The sequence below is a fragment of the Callorhinchus milii genome, unplaced genomic scaffold, assembly GCF_018977255.1.
Source record: "Callorhinchus milii isolate IMCB2004 unplaced genomic scaffold, IMCB_Cmil_1.0 Scaffold2, whole genome shotgun sequence".
In the NCBI taxonomy this organism is placed as follows: domain Eukaryota; kingdom Metazoa; phylum Chordata; class Chondrichthyes; order Chimaeriformes; family Callorhinchidae; genus Callorhinchus; species Callorhinchus milii.
The window spans coordinates 108,705,173-108,718,900 of record NW_024704743.1 but is presented as its reverse complement, the minus strand read 5'-3'; the positions used below and the strand labels follow the sequence as shown (position 1 = coordinate 108,718,900).

General features: G+C 42.4%; 1 protein-coding gene across 2 annotated transcripts in view; it reads left to right on the top strand.

The window, feature by feature from the left end:
• The window catches only part of LOC103180767 (cytochrome P450 7B1), a 112,797-nt gene that overhangs the window by 84,693 nt on the left and 14,376 nt on the right, over window positions 1–13,728 (top strand). The window contains exons 2-4 of one of the 2 annotated variants that reach the window (XM_042332013.1): window positions 2,692–2,825; window positions 8,676–9,269; window positions 11,092–11,298. In XM_042332013.1, the coding sequence (XP_042187947.1) occupies window positions 2,692–2,825; window positions 8,676–9,269; window positions 11,092–11,298 (935 nt within the window). The remainder of the gene's footprint in view (window positions 1–2,691; window positions 2,826–8,675; window positions 9,270–11,091; window positions 11,299–13,728) is intronic. The other variant, XM_042332014.1, reaches the window with a different exon arrangement.

The window sequence follows — 13,728 nt, the reverse complement described above, 5'->3', positions numbered from 1 at the left end:
CCCTGCAAATGAGATAGCATCTCGCAACACTTAGCAGTGGCTGAGCCTGACGCCAAGCCAGTGGGAAGGCACAAGCTGATTTTAAGTGTGGTCGAAGAGGAAGGGCTTTAGGCATGATCTGGAAAAGGGGAAGAAGGCAGCAAGACAGAGTAATTGAGGGAGAGAGTTCCAAAGTTTTGGGGCGTAGTGGCTGAAAGCCACTTACAAAAATATGGTGATTTTCTAACGGCAAAAATGATTTGATTCAAAGACAGATTGAAGACAAAATAATAAGAGAATTCCGTGTTATTAACGTGCCGGATTGTAATCCTTTCAAGAGCGTTGGTCATTAGAGTGGGGATCGATGAAACAGAAAAGCACACCTGTTTTCTTGTAGATCTTGGCATCAAGCATTTGTTGTAATCTAGACATTTACTTGCCTGTTAGCAGTATCTTCATAAACTAAATTCAATTTTAAGAATTGCTTTCAAATATTGATTTTACTGTTTAACTTCACGGTTGACACAAAATCCAAACATGTATTAACTTTCTAAGCTTCAGTAATGAATTTATCCACTTGTAATTTTTTGTTCCACTTTTCATTTAATTATTTTGCATGATTCCATAAAATTAGCTTCAAAGGAATTCAACAAAGATCATCTTTTTTCTTGTCTGTTAGAAAGAAAACTTCACGGGATTATATTTGGTTTGTTTATAAAAAAAATGCAAATTATAATCTAGAGAATGTCCTGTAAAAGAGGTATTTAGGCAGTATTGATTGGGGGAGTGAAAAGACATAATTTTTGACTGAAATACCCTGTAATTCATTTCTGCGCAGAATCAGTGTTAGACTAACCTGTGCCTACAAAATGTTTTCTTTTAATACAAACTCTTTCAGAATTACGAATTTTTTTAAAAAAAAGATAAATCTCTATATTTTCGTGACCAGCTTCATGAAATGTAAAACTGTCAAGTCCTTATGTTGCTATATATTGCAGTAAAGCTAATCATGAACAGTTAGGCAGTGGTGGAAAAGATCAGCAGTAACCTCTTAAAACTGAACAATCCTACAGATCCTTATGAATGCCCATTAAAACTCATTGATAATCATGTGTGGTAACTACTTTATGTTTAATGGTTTAGGTCTTTGCAAATCTCTAGATTAATAAATTGGTGCAAATTTAACCTTAGATGTAGATCAAAAGCATATTTTTGCAATATTAGACATACTGTATATTGAATGCCAAATCTGCTTCTGAATTTTCACCAGTCATGCCTTATAAATTCATAACCATTACACTAAAATCTGACTGTCCAATACTAATAATGTACATTAGGTTATTTTACAAACCGATATTATTGTATGTGTTCTTAGTGCATTACACTATGTGTGGAAGGGCAGAATATTAACTTACTGTCTCGATTTTAAACCTGCTGCTGAATATACTAAATGATGAGGGTGAAATTGTTTTGTCCTATATCTTTAAATTATTTTTCAAGAAAATGTTTGGGGTAAATACTGCAACAAATTCTTTAAACTGATTTTGTTACCAAATTTCAATGAGCAGAATTCAGTGCCATTTTTAGTGACAAAGCTGGGTTGAAGTGAAACACATTTGCAATATTTTGGTGAGCGGGAAGTTATGAATTGCATTTTAAAAATCCAATCATTGAGTTGTGCAGCATTTTAACAGACGCCATGCTGAAGCTGGTTATCTTTCACACTTTAAGAGCTGGAATAAACATTTGAGGGCTGAAATTCCACCCAGTTGTAGCTTGTTAAGACTATTTCATTGTAAATTTTAAAATTACATGGAACATTTTCACATTCTTTTTAAGAACTGCCAAAAGCAGGCTTCCAAATCAATCGCTGAAATTAAGAACTTTCCACAATTCTGCGCAATCGTAAATTTTAAGGCAAAATGGTCATAACAGACTAAGGCTAGGTGGAATTTCAGACCTGCAATTGTTATTGCTGGAAACATTTGCAGCTCTTTGAAGAGTTTGCTTTCAGTGGTAGATTGTGAAATACACACTTTGCTTTCATCAATGGAAATCTTCACAATAATTCTATACTCTGACCAATTGCAATACAAAGTTCAGGCAGTTTGCATCTCCTCCAATCCTATTCTTTTGCATTTGTCCCCCAAAACCTCTTTCATATTGCTTTTCCTCAGATATTTATCCAATTCCCTTTTAAATATTGTTTTGGACAACAGCCTTTTACTGTAACATATTTCACACTCTAACAATCCCCCATGTAACGACATTTCTTCTAAACTCACCCTTTTTTTCTTTTGGTGATAATTCTTAATGTATACACTTTTGTTGCTGACTTGACTCAAATCAGTAGCAGTAACCTTAAATTTACTGCATCAAAATACCATTATGTATTTTCAATATAAGGTCTCTACTTAATCTTCTTTGTTTCAGCAACGAAAATAAACAAACTCCCAATATCATAAAAAAGAGAAACAAAGAATGTACAAAATGATTTTCTGCAATAAACAGGATTTGTTTTAATAAATCACTTTATCAGTGATGATAAAACCAAAAATGTCGCTACTAATATGGGAAAAAAAGAAAATTAAAACCTGGTTATATTTTCTTTGTGATGTGGAAATACAGCTTCAGTCCTCAGAGTAAACCGTGTGTTTAAATTCCTTCTCTTTCAGACTGCTTTTAACGCACTATATTTTTCTTTGAAAATAGAGATGGAGAACCGCCACTCGAACAAGGCTGGATACCATATTTGGGTCTGGCTTTAGAGTTCACTCGAGACCCTCAAGCATTCCTCTTGTCTTGTCAACAGAAAAACGGAGACATCTTTACAGTCTATCTCGCAGGTTAGTTTCAAACTGAGGCCAGCCACAGTTGTGACTGTCAAAGCGGTCTGTAAATTCTTCTGGATTCCTTTTGTATCACAGCCTGACCATTTTGTAGCAAACACAATGTTTGAGGAAACAACAGTTTTATATATAATATATATATGTGTGTGTTTTTAGGCTGTGTGTGAAATCTTGGGCTTCAGAATTACCTCCCAGTTGCATTGACCTCCACGCTGAATCTCAAGAAATGACATGACGATTAGCTCAGGGAATTCGACTTGAAACCTCTTCCAGCTCGGGCTGAGGGGAGCTGTGCTGCTTCCACCATACAATTTGTTTGGGTTTTTAGCAAGCGGGTGCAGAACTTGTCAAAGCACTTAGAAAATACATGCATTTTTATAATTACTACTTCCTGAAGCAGTTCATTTGGAAAACGCGACGCGAAGCTTGGCAAAGGCTGTGTTTTGTAACACGATTCCGCTGATTGTGGTTTACCGACATGACGAGCAAATGATTGTCGTGCTGAAAAGTTGCATGGGACATGGATGTCATCTTAATAAAGAAATTAAAAGGCACATCTTTCTGTGAGAAACAATGTAAATTTCTGACCTGTCGCAGAAAATAGTTCTCTAATTGGTATTGTGTGGTGGTGCAGCAGAATCGTTTCCCTAAACGTCATTCCAGCGAAGCCATACTGTACATCATTGTCAACAGTTCAGCAAAATCTTCCTAATAAGAGAAAGATTACGTAAATGCTGTGTTCTTCAAAAAGAACCCTACTTTGTTGGATTCATCTCCCAGAAATGGGCGATATTTTCCCTTTTTTTTCCCCAAGTACCACCAGAAATGAGGTATAAACGCCAGAAAAGATGAACTATTTTCATTTGACGCATACAAAATGCATTCACAGATTCAATAGATGACAGCACGGTAATTGACTTAGGGCTGGATTTTTTTTCTTATTTAGATATTGGCACAACCCGCTAAAAAATCTTGACAATGATTTTAATCGAGATTCCTTTCAACCCGTGGATGTAATGTGCAAATCGCTATTTTGACTTCAGCGGATAATATGTCTGCAGATCATGGACTGGGCTCTTCTCTTGTCTTAGACTGTCTGTATGACATTGTTCACTTTTTGATTAAACACCACGACTAATTAGTTTACCAGGCCAACCGTAACCGTCACACTACAGCAGTCGGTGCTAATACAGTAGATATTTGTGGTGGAGCATTGTCCTATCAGTATTTAAAGGAAGCCTCTTTTCATACTTACAAAAATGTAACATGCAGCTATTTGAATCGTGCCTACTGCTTTGTTGCCAGTCAGATTTGCAATTGTATCCTAATCCTGTCGTCAAAGTAAAATGAGGAAGGGTTGTACTTCCAATTTCATATAATGTGAAATATTATTCCTCAAATCCAACAAATTGGAACTCATTTGCACCACGTAGCAACTGGACTAGTTGCAATGAATACCCAAAGGGTGTTAAGGTAATAGATTAAGATAAACCACACAGAGGACAGAAGTTGATGACAACAAAAATGGCATCAGGACCCATATAACCCTTTAACACTAAAGGTCAAGAAGTTGGTTTATGAGTTTGTGGATGAATGCATTTCTATAAATCGCGTGCACAAGCTTCTTCGGAGCTCTCCCCTCCCCGCTCCCCTACCCATTATAGTGTATGGTATTAGTTCATATGGTATAAGAAGCAAACACTATGGTACTGTATTAATCATGGTGGTGTTGTTGATGATCCAACGTGAATCAATGTAGACGAGACTGAAAACAAACATTGCTCCACGCAGACACCGGATGGTTGCATGTAACGATTTATATGGGACTATAAGAGTGTTCCCTCTCCCCATGATGATCCACGCCAGCGGGTTAACCATGCCTAGCTGACCCCCGCTGCCCCCCCCCACCTTGCCGTTCGCTTTTAGCCTCGGCGTGCGCATTTTGGCTGCTGCTACCGACCTGAGCTGCTTTCCCAAAATGCTCCCACCCCTGTCCTCTATCCTCCATTACTCCCGCTCAGTCCTCCTCTCCCACCACCCTCCCCGACTCCTATCCCTGCTCGACCATCCTACAGCCTCCCTCTGCTCCAGCCTGCGAATCCTCCATTGGTCCACAGCGGCAGTTGCTGCTGGCTGTCCAACAGCAGCCACTCTGACTGCCCTATCACCCATTCTCGCCGCAAGGCCCACCAGTCCCTGGCCAAGGGGAACAACCTCTCCTCCCTCATCCACATCCCCATCCTCCTTGTCAGTCCTCCCACGGCCCCCCACATTTCACCACCAACTGTCCCTCCACATCGGTCTACAAAATGTCCGCTCCCTCTCCAACAAAACACTCACCATCCAAGACCTCATTGTCGATAAAAACATCGACATTCTTGGCCTCACTGAAACCTGGTTCACTCCAAGCGGCACCTTACCCCTGATAAAGACCACACCACCCGGCTACACCTTCCATCATTCCCCTCGACCTAACCACCATGGTGGCGGGGTGGCTCTCATCTCCTGGTCCCCGCTCGGCCTATCCACTTACTGTTCCGGAACCTTCCCCTCCTTTGAGCACCTTACCCTTTATCACCCCTCCAACCTTTCTCTCAAAATTCTCCTTATCTACCGCCCCCACCCAGCCCTCCCCCACCTTCATCCCCAACATCTCCAACCTCCTATCTTCCCTCTCCCTCTGCTCTGAATGCCTCCTCATGCTAGGCAACTGCACCCTCTCCTGCTGTACCTCTGCTGACTTCTCCTCCCTTATTTCCTCTCTCAACCTCTCCCTCCACATCCACTCCGCCACCCATGTCTGTGGTCACCCCCTCGATCTGGTGATCATTCGGGGCCTCACCGACTCGGACCTCACCATCATCGACAAATCAATCTCGGACTATCACTTCATCTCCCTCAAACCCTCTCCCCACCACCACCCAACCCACCTCCATCTCCTACCGCCCCTGGAAACAAATCTCCCGCCCCTTGCAGCTGCTTTGAAGTCATTTGAACTCCTTCCTCTCTGGGCTTCCTCCTGCAATGACCTTCCCTCCTCGGTCACTCTTCTCCACAGCTCCCTCTCCTCCATTCTCCATCCCTTGCTCCTCTGTCATCCCAAACCATCTTCTATTCACATAAGTCAGCATGGTACACCAGCCACCTCCATTCCCTGAAAGCACAGGTGCATGACACTGAACGCACCTGGCTTAAATCAAACTTAACGGTTCATCAGCAGATCTGGCCGGACCTTTTCAAATCCTACCGCTCCGCCCTTGCCTCCGCTAAATCGTCGTTCTACTCCAAGATAATCTTGGAGGCTAAGGACAACCCCAGGCTCCTCTTCTCCATCACCAACCAGCTCCTCTGCCCACCTCTCACGCCTCGCCCATCCTCACCTCCAATGCCAACTGTGAGGCGATGCTGGACTTCCTTGAATCCAAAGATGAGGGGATCCACTCAACTACCTCTGCCCTTGTGTCTTCTACACCCTCCCCATCTCCCCCTCCCACCCTGGCCCCTACCAATCTCTCCCTCCACACCTTCGAACCTGTCTCCCACTCCTCTCTCACCACCACTATAACACACCTGAAACCGACCACCTGCTGCCTCGATCCCATCCCTACCCCTTTCCTTACCTCCCAGCTCCACCTCCTTGCCCCTCTACTCAGAGACATCATCACCCTCTCCCTGTCCACTAATACTGTTGCCACCCCATTAAAAACGGCTGTCATCACTCTTATCCTCAAAAAACCCTCCCTGGACCCATCTGTGATCTCAAGCTATTGCCCCATCTCTAACCTCCCTTTCCTCTCCAAGGTCCTGGAACGAGTTGTTGCTTTCCGGCTTCGCTTCTTCCTCTCCCGCCACTCCCTTCACAAACTCCTCCAATCAGGTTTTTGTGCCGCCCACAACACAGAAACAGCCCTGGTCAAAGTGACAAATGGCATGCTGTCCATCTGCGACCAGGGTTCCCTCTGCCTCCTTGATCTCTCTGCTGCCTTTGACACTGTCGACCATTCTATCCTTATCCACTGCCTCTCCTCTAACTTCAACCTTCACGGCCCTGACCTTGACTGGTTCAGATCGTACGTCTTACATCGCCTCCACTTCATCTCCACAAACGGATTCTCTTCATCATCCGCAGACATGGGGTCAACTTTCACATATATCCAGATGACACCCAACTGTACCTCTCTGCCTCCACCCTTGACTCCAGCACCAGTGTTGTCCTGACAGAATGTCTGTCAGACATCAAGTCCTGGATGAGAGCTAACTTTCTTCAGTTGAACATCAAGAAGATTGAAGTTCTCCTGATTGGCACCCATCAGCACTCCACATCTCAGGCGCTAACAGCATCACCATCCATGGTTGTACACTCCACCTTACTAAGCCAGTCCGGAAACTTGGCTTCTTGTTGACCCTCAACTGCCCTTTCTATCCCACATCCGTGCCATGACCCGCTCTGCCTTTCCCCACCTCTGCAACATCGCCCGGCTCCGCCACTGTCTCACACCGCAGACCACCAAAACTCTCATATCCTCATTCATTATATCAACAACAACAACAACAACAACAAGATTCCATTTATAGAGCGCCTTTCACGTCAGAAGGACGTCCCAAGGCGCTGGACAGTTGGGTCAGGACCCGAGCAGGGGGGAAATGGTCAGGGTGAGGGGAGGGAAGGGAGGGAGCGAGGAGCGGGTAGAGAGTCGAGAGGGGAGATGAAGGCATGGTCAAAGAGAAAGGTCTTGAGACCGGCCTTGAAGGGGGAAAGGGAGGAAGCAAGGCGAAGGCACTGGGGCATGGAATTCCAGAGCCTAGGGGCTGAGAGGCTGAAGGCCCGGCCACCGATGGTAGGGCGGTTGGGGCGGGGGATGTGGAGCAGACCGGAACCAGAGAAATGGAGGGTACGGGCAGGTAGGTAGGGGGATAGTAGGTAAGAGAGGTAGGAGGGAGCAAGGCCGTGAATGGCCTTGTAGGTCAAAGCTTGACTATGCAAACACCTTGCTTGTCGGCCTCCCCAACTCCTCCCTCCGTAGGCTGTAGATCATCCAGAACTCTGCAGGCCGTGTCCTCTCCTGCACTAGGCTCTGTGACCCTATTACCCCCATCCTCGCCCAACAGTTCAAGATCCTGGTCCTCACCTTCAAAGCCCTCCATGGTCTTGCTCCCCCTCCCTCTGAAACCTCCTAACCCCCTACCATCCTGCTCGCTCCCTCCGCTCGGCGGGCTCCGACCTGCTTCACGTCCTCCACCTCGCCCACCCAACCATTGGCGGGTGGACCCTCTGTCACTCTGCCCCCACCCTCTGGAACTCCATCCCACAGTCCCTTCGCCTCACTCCTCCCTTGTCTCCTTCAAGACCCATCTCAAGATCCTCCTCTTTGACAGTGCTATCGATCACCTTGCTTCCACCCCTGCCCTCCACCCTCCCCAGTCCCGACCCCCAGCTCGGGCCTGAAGCTCTGACTGTCCAATGCCTTGGGACATCCTCACGACGTGAAAGGTGCTATACAAATGTAATTTTGTTGTTGTTGTTGTGGTATATTCCTCCCCTCCCCAGCTCCCGAATAACCCTGAAATTTACCAAAGTTTATCTATCTATCTATCTATCTATCTATCTATCTATCTATCTATCTATCTATCTATCTATCTATCTATCTATCTATCTATCTATCTATCTATCTATCTATCTATCTATCTATCTATCTATCTATCTATCTATCTATCTATCTATCTATCTATCTATCTATCTATCTATCTATCTATCTATCTATCTATCTATCTATCTATCTATCTATCTATCTATCTATCTATCTATATATATATCCGTCTCTCCTTTTTGTTTTGTTTTTTCTGTAGGCAAATACGTTACCTTTATCCTAGATCCTTTCCTGTACCAGTTTGTGATTCAGAAGAACAAGCAGTTGGACTTCCAAGAATTTGCCATGGACTTGTCATCAAAAGTCTTTGGCCATCCGCATTTGAACGACCCCAAAATACCAGTGTCTAATGAGCAGTTGCACAAGTTGTACAACTACCTTCAGGGTAAAGAGCTGAACAATCTGATTGAAAGTGTGATGAGGAACTTGAACCATAGATTGAATTTGGAACAGTTAAAGTCAACAGAATGGAAAACAGACAAACTATTGGATTTCTGTTATCGCACAATGATTGAAGTCAGTTTTGCATCTCTTTATGGAACGTCTCCCTGTGATGAGCAGAAACAAATATCTGAGCTGATGCAGAAATTTAGGAAGTTTGACAAAATGTTTCCCTATTTGGTTGCAAAGATCCCAATCAAACTTCTCTGGAACACCAAAAGGATCCGTGAAGATCTGATTAATTATTTCATATCCAGGGAACTTGATGGGAGATTGAACATGGCGTTTGTTATCGAAAAAAGGAAGGAATTTCTGGAGCAGCACAAATACCTTCAGGACCACGATATAGCAGGTAAGAATGAAAGCCAGTGCATGTGGAAGTGATCACAACAAGACCGTCACTACGTTAGGAGCAAATGCAAAAGAAATGCAACTAATTCAGCCAGACAACTCAGCCTACATTGAAATATTGTTACATAAAAATACACAATCTGTTATAGCATAAAAACAGGCCATTCAACCAAACTAGTCGTGCCAGTGTTTGTATTCTACATGACCCCCACCCCTCCTATTCACCTCTCCAGTACCTGGAAAGGAGTTCTACATTCTCACCATCCTCTACTTAAGACGTTCCTCTAAGCTCCCTTTTGGATCCACTAGTGGGCTATCTTACCCACATGGTAAGATTGAAAGGTCCACATTGTGTTATATTGGGTGTTGCAGTGAGTTTGAAAACTACCCTTTCAGCTTTGGGACTTGGCTTTGAATCCCTTACAGACTAATGGGATGAACGTCACCTCTCTAATGGATATTACTGTTTCTGATTGAAATGAGTCCCTCATGCACTACACAGCACAGCACAAAACATCCCATAATTCAGCACTAATTGACAATCTTGCTCAGAGAGACAATAAGTAGAGCTGGTGTGGGAAATCAAAATGCCACTCATGCAGTAGGGGGTGTCCTCCTGAGAATAGAAACCAGCAGGAGCCGGAGGTTGAGGTTGCAGTTGGGGTTAAAGCACATTTGGGGAGAAATTCCACCTGGATCTAGATTTATTCTATTGACTTAGAATTTTGGAGCATCCTGTATTTGGCAAATTCTTAAAACAGCCTTGAACTCGAAGTGGGTTTTCTGTAAGTGTTTTTTGAGAAGCTACAGAAAAAGTGTTTCATAATTAAACCTGAATTCAGCAATATGCCAAAATTAAAACTAGAGCCAAGTGGAATTTTTGCCCTAATTGCTGGGATAATGTAAAGGAGCTGTTCTCTAAATCGAATGCAAGGTTTATTATTATTATTTTTTATTATTATTATCTTGCAAACTAATTGCAACCTGATTGCTGTAACATTCACCCCTTCAGCAATCCCAAATGGTTTTTAGGCAGTGTCTAACAGAAAGGTTTTTTTAAAAATCTAAAAAATGTAACAATGTGATTTTTTTATCAGTAATGCAGTTTTCTGCAACTTTTAACTTATTTCAGTTTTGAATTTCCCCTTGTATAATAATACTAATCCTTGCATTTGTTAAAGCGCCTTCTCACGTAATCAAAATGTCTCATAGTATTTCACAGAATATGTTGTAAAGTGGTGTGACTATGTATTTTGTTAGTCGAAGCAGCAGCTAATTTGTGCACAGCAATTGATCACAAAAAGTGATCAATTTTTATTTAGGGTGATTTTCGGCCCGGACACTGGGAGAAACAAGAAATTTGCAGAGTTGGCTACTTATTCTGGTCAACAGTATTTTTTTGTTAAAATTCATCATGGGTAGACCTGAAGCCTCTGTCGAGATTAAGAGAAGGCGACAGAGTGAAGAGTGACCTTGAAGGTTTCATAATCTTCGGCAGTAACAGATAAAGCAATATTTTTGCCCCTGCTGAAGCCCTTTCAGTTAATCGAATTCAAGTTTTTTTGCTGATGTGGTAAAACAAGGCACTTATTGCTGATAATGAGACAGATTTAACAGAGCTGCATTTATTCCCCTCCCCATGTAACATTACTTTGAAATCGTCCTCATTAAGCAGAAAATTAGACTTCAGAAGCCTATTGGTTCTCATTAGCATTCACTGATCCTTGGCTGGGTCTGTGTCCTAACATCTTTTAATTAGCGCTCTGCAAATCTAATCAGTGTAATAAATGCTATTAATCTTCCTTTTCACTTATTTTTCACAGCCCATCATTTTGCCTTATTTTGGGCTGCTGTCGGAAACACGGTTCCGGCTACATTCTGGGCTATGTATTATCTGATGAAGCACCCAGAAGCCTTTACAGCCGTGCGTGACGAAATTGACCATGTGCTGCAGTCGAAGGATCAGGGGCTGGCACCTGTATTCAACATCAGGCTCAGCAAAGAAGATTTAGACAGCTTGATCAACCTAGGTAATCTATTTTACTTAGACAGTTGGGGAGGGGAATGTATGGTCGTCAGCATTCAGCGAGTCGTTCCGTTTTCTGGGAGGTAGATGTGCGGATCACATCTGTTCAATTGCTGCAGTTTCATCAATAATAGATGATTCACGTTTCTGTGTTACTTTTGGCTACATTTTTTCAAAGGGAAGCAAAAACTGGGCGAAGTAACCAAAACTAGCTCGTGAATAAGAACTTTTGTGTGCTTTTTAAAAAAATATTCCTTACTTTATAGATAGTCTGAAAGAGCACATCAGCAATCTAAATCTCCTTGGATTAATTACATTGAACAACACAGAAACAGGCCATTCTGCTCAACTAATATATACTTGTATCTATATTCCACACCGACCACCGGTCTTCCTCACCCCTCTCTCATGCCACTCTATTCCCTTCTTCCCTAATGTAGGCATCAAGTTTCCTCTTAAATTCGTTAATGCTTTATTATTATTGCTTAATTTGTTATTAAATATCTTACTTATTCTAAAGAAACTATTAAAGAACCAGCACCTGATGAACATAAAAAGTATTTGTAAACAGAGGGTCTCAGTATGCCAGACACGCAATAAACTGGCTGCTCTTGTTGATGTTAATACTGCTGTGGTATATTCCAGTTTCTGTGTTTATTGGGTAAAATTATTTAGGAACTAAATACGCTCTCTACCCACTGCTCTATGATGTTTGATAAAATTGTGATTTTAAGCTTAAAACTCATAACTAAATTTATAGTGAAAATAAGTTCATGTCATTCGTGAAACAGACAAATGGACTTAAAGAATAGTCTCACTACATCGTGGAGTTCTGTAGCTCAGTGGTTAGAGCACTCGCTTTGCAAGTGAGAGACCTGAGTTCAATTCCAGGCAGGGCGAAACCTTGGGCAAGTTTCCTTACTCCACACGCCTAATAATAATCCCTCCAAAACCCCAAACAATAATAAATTGATCATTTTCAATGCATGACTGTTTGTGGGACATTGCTGTGCGCAATTGGCTGCCGCGTTCGCCCACAAATATACAGTCAATTCACTTTACAGTGTGTTCTGTGAAGCGCTTTGGGACGTCCTCCTGACGTGAAAAGCGCTATATCAAATGCAAGGATTATTATTATTATTATTATTATTACAAATGTTTCAACAGAAACAGATTTGGGTGTCTTATCTCTGTGTTAGAAGGTTATGGGTTCAAGTCCCAAGTCAGGACTTTGAACTCATAGTCTAGGTTGACACTCCAATACAAATGCTGGCGGTGAGTAGCTTTATTGGAAGTCCCGTACTTCGGATGAGATGTTAAACCAAGGTCCTGCTTGCCTGGTCAGGTAGATGTGAAAGATTCCATGGCACTATTCAGAAAGAGGATGGAGTTCCTCCCAGTATGCTGGCCAACCAGGACAAAATTGTCCCCCCCCCCCACCTCCTCGACAAATTGATCCTTCAATTGTTCATGGTTGATTGTAGGACATTGCTGTGTGCAAATTGGCTGCTGTATTCACCTACAAAAATATACAATCTATAAACTTTACAGTAATTCCTGTGAAGCACTTTGAAACGTCCTCCTGACGTGAACGGCGCTATATATTGAATGCAAAGACCATTTTTATTATTTAAAGAATGTCTCTGCTAACTTTTGGAAAATTGCTCACCTTTAAGAGATAGGTGATTGTGATTCCTTGAATGAAAGTTTTGAGTCCATGTGCCGTGATTCGGCCTCAACTAAAAGGTGCACATTGTATTAAAATATGTGTATATTGGATTTGACACCATTTAGAATCAGAAATGAAGACATACGATTGCTTTAATCTTGAGAGTCAGCAAAAAAAAGGAGGAAGAAAATCCTCTGAGAAAATGCACAGTCCCGTTTACAATCAGCAGTCACATCTCAACTGAAATTCCCTCTTGACTTTCTTCTGAACTCAATATATTCCCACACGTCCCAACATTTCAGGATTGGGAAGCTCAACGGCCCATGATAGGAGATGAGAGGCTGGCTACTAAAAATGATGGCATAGCAGAGTTCAGTAAGTGCAGTAACCTATCAATATAACACTCTCTGATGTACCTCCGCCTCTGATATTAACATGTTGGCAAAGGCTCTGTCAGTAACTCGGAGACTATGTGAAACGGCCTCTGTAAAATGTTGTTTAATGCAAAGAAACCTCTCTGTATGGCCCCTGGAGACACTGTTCTGGATCAGCTACTGTAATGAGCACTGATTCCCTTCTGAAAAAGCAGCAGCGTCCTAAAACATTTTTAATGCCCGATTTACACACCCACAAGAATGTTTCTCCATGAAAACAACTGTGCCTTTTAAAACCCCATCATTTAGAAATTTTTAACCAAAGTAACAGCGGTCGGATTTTTTGACAGACGCCAAAAAACATTTGTAAGTACTGGGTATCTCCTGTCAA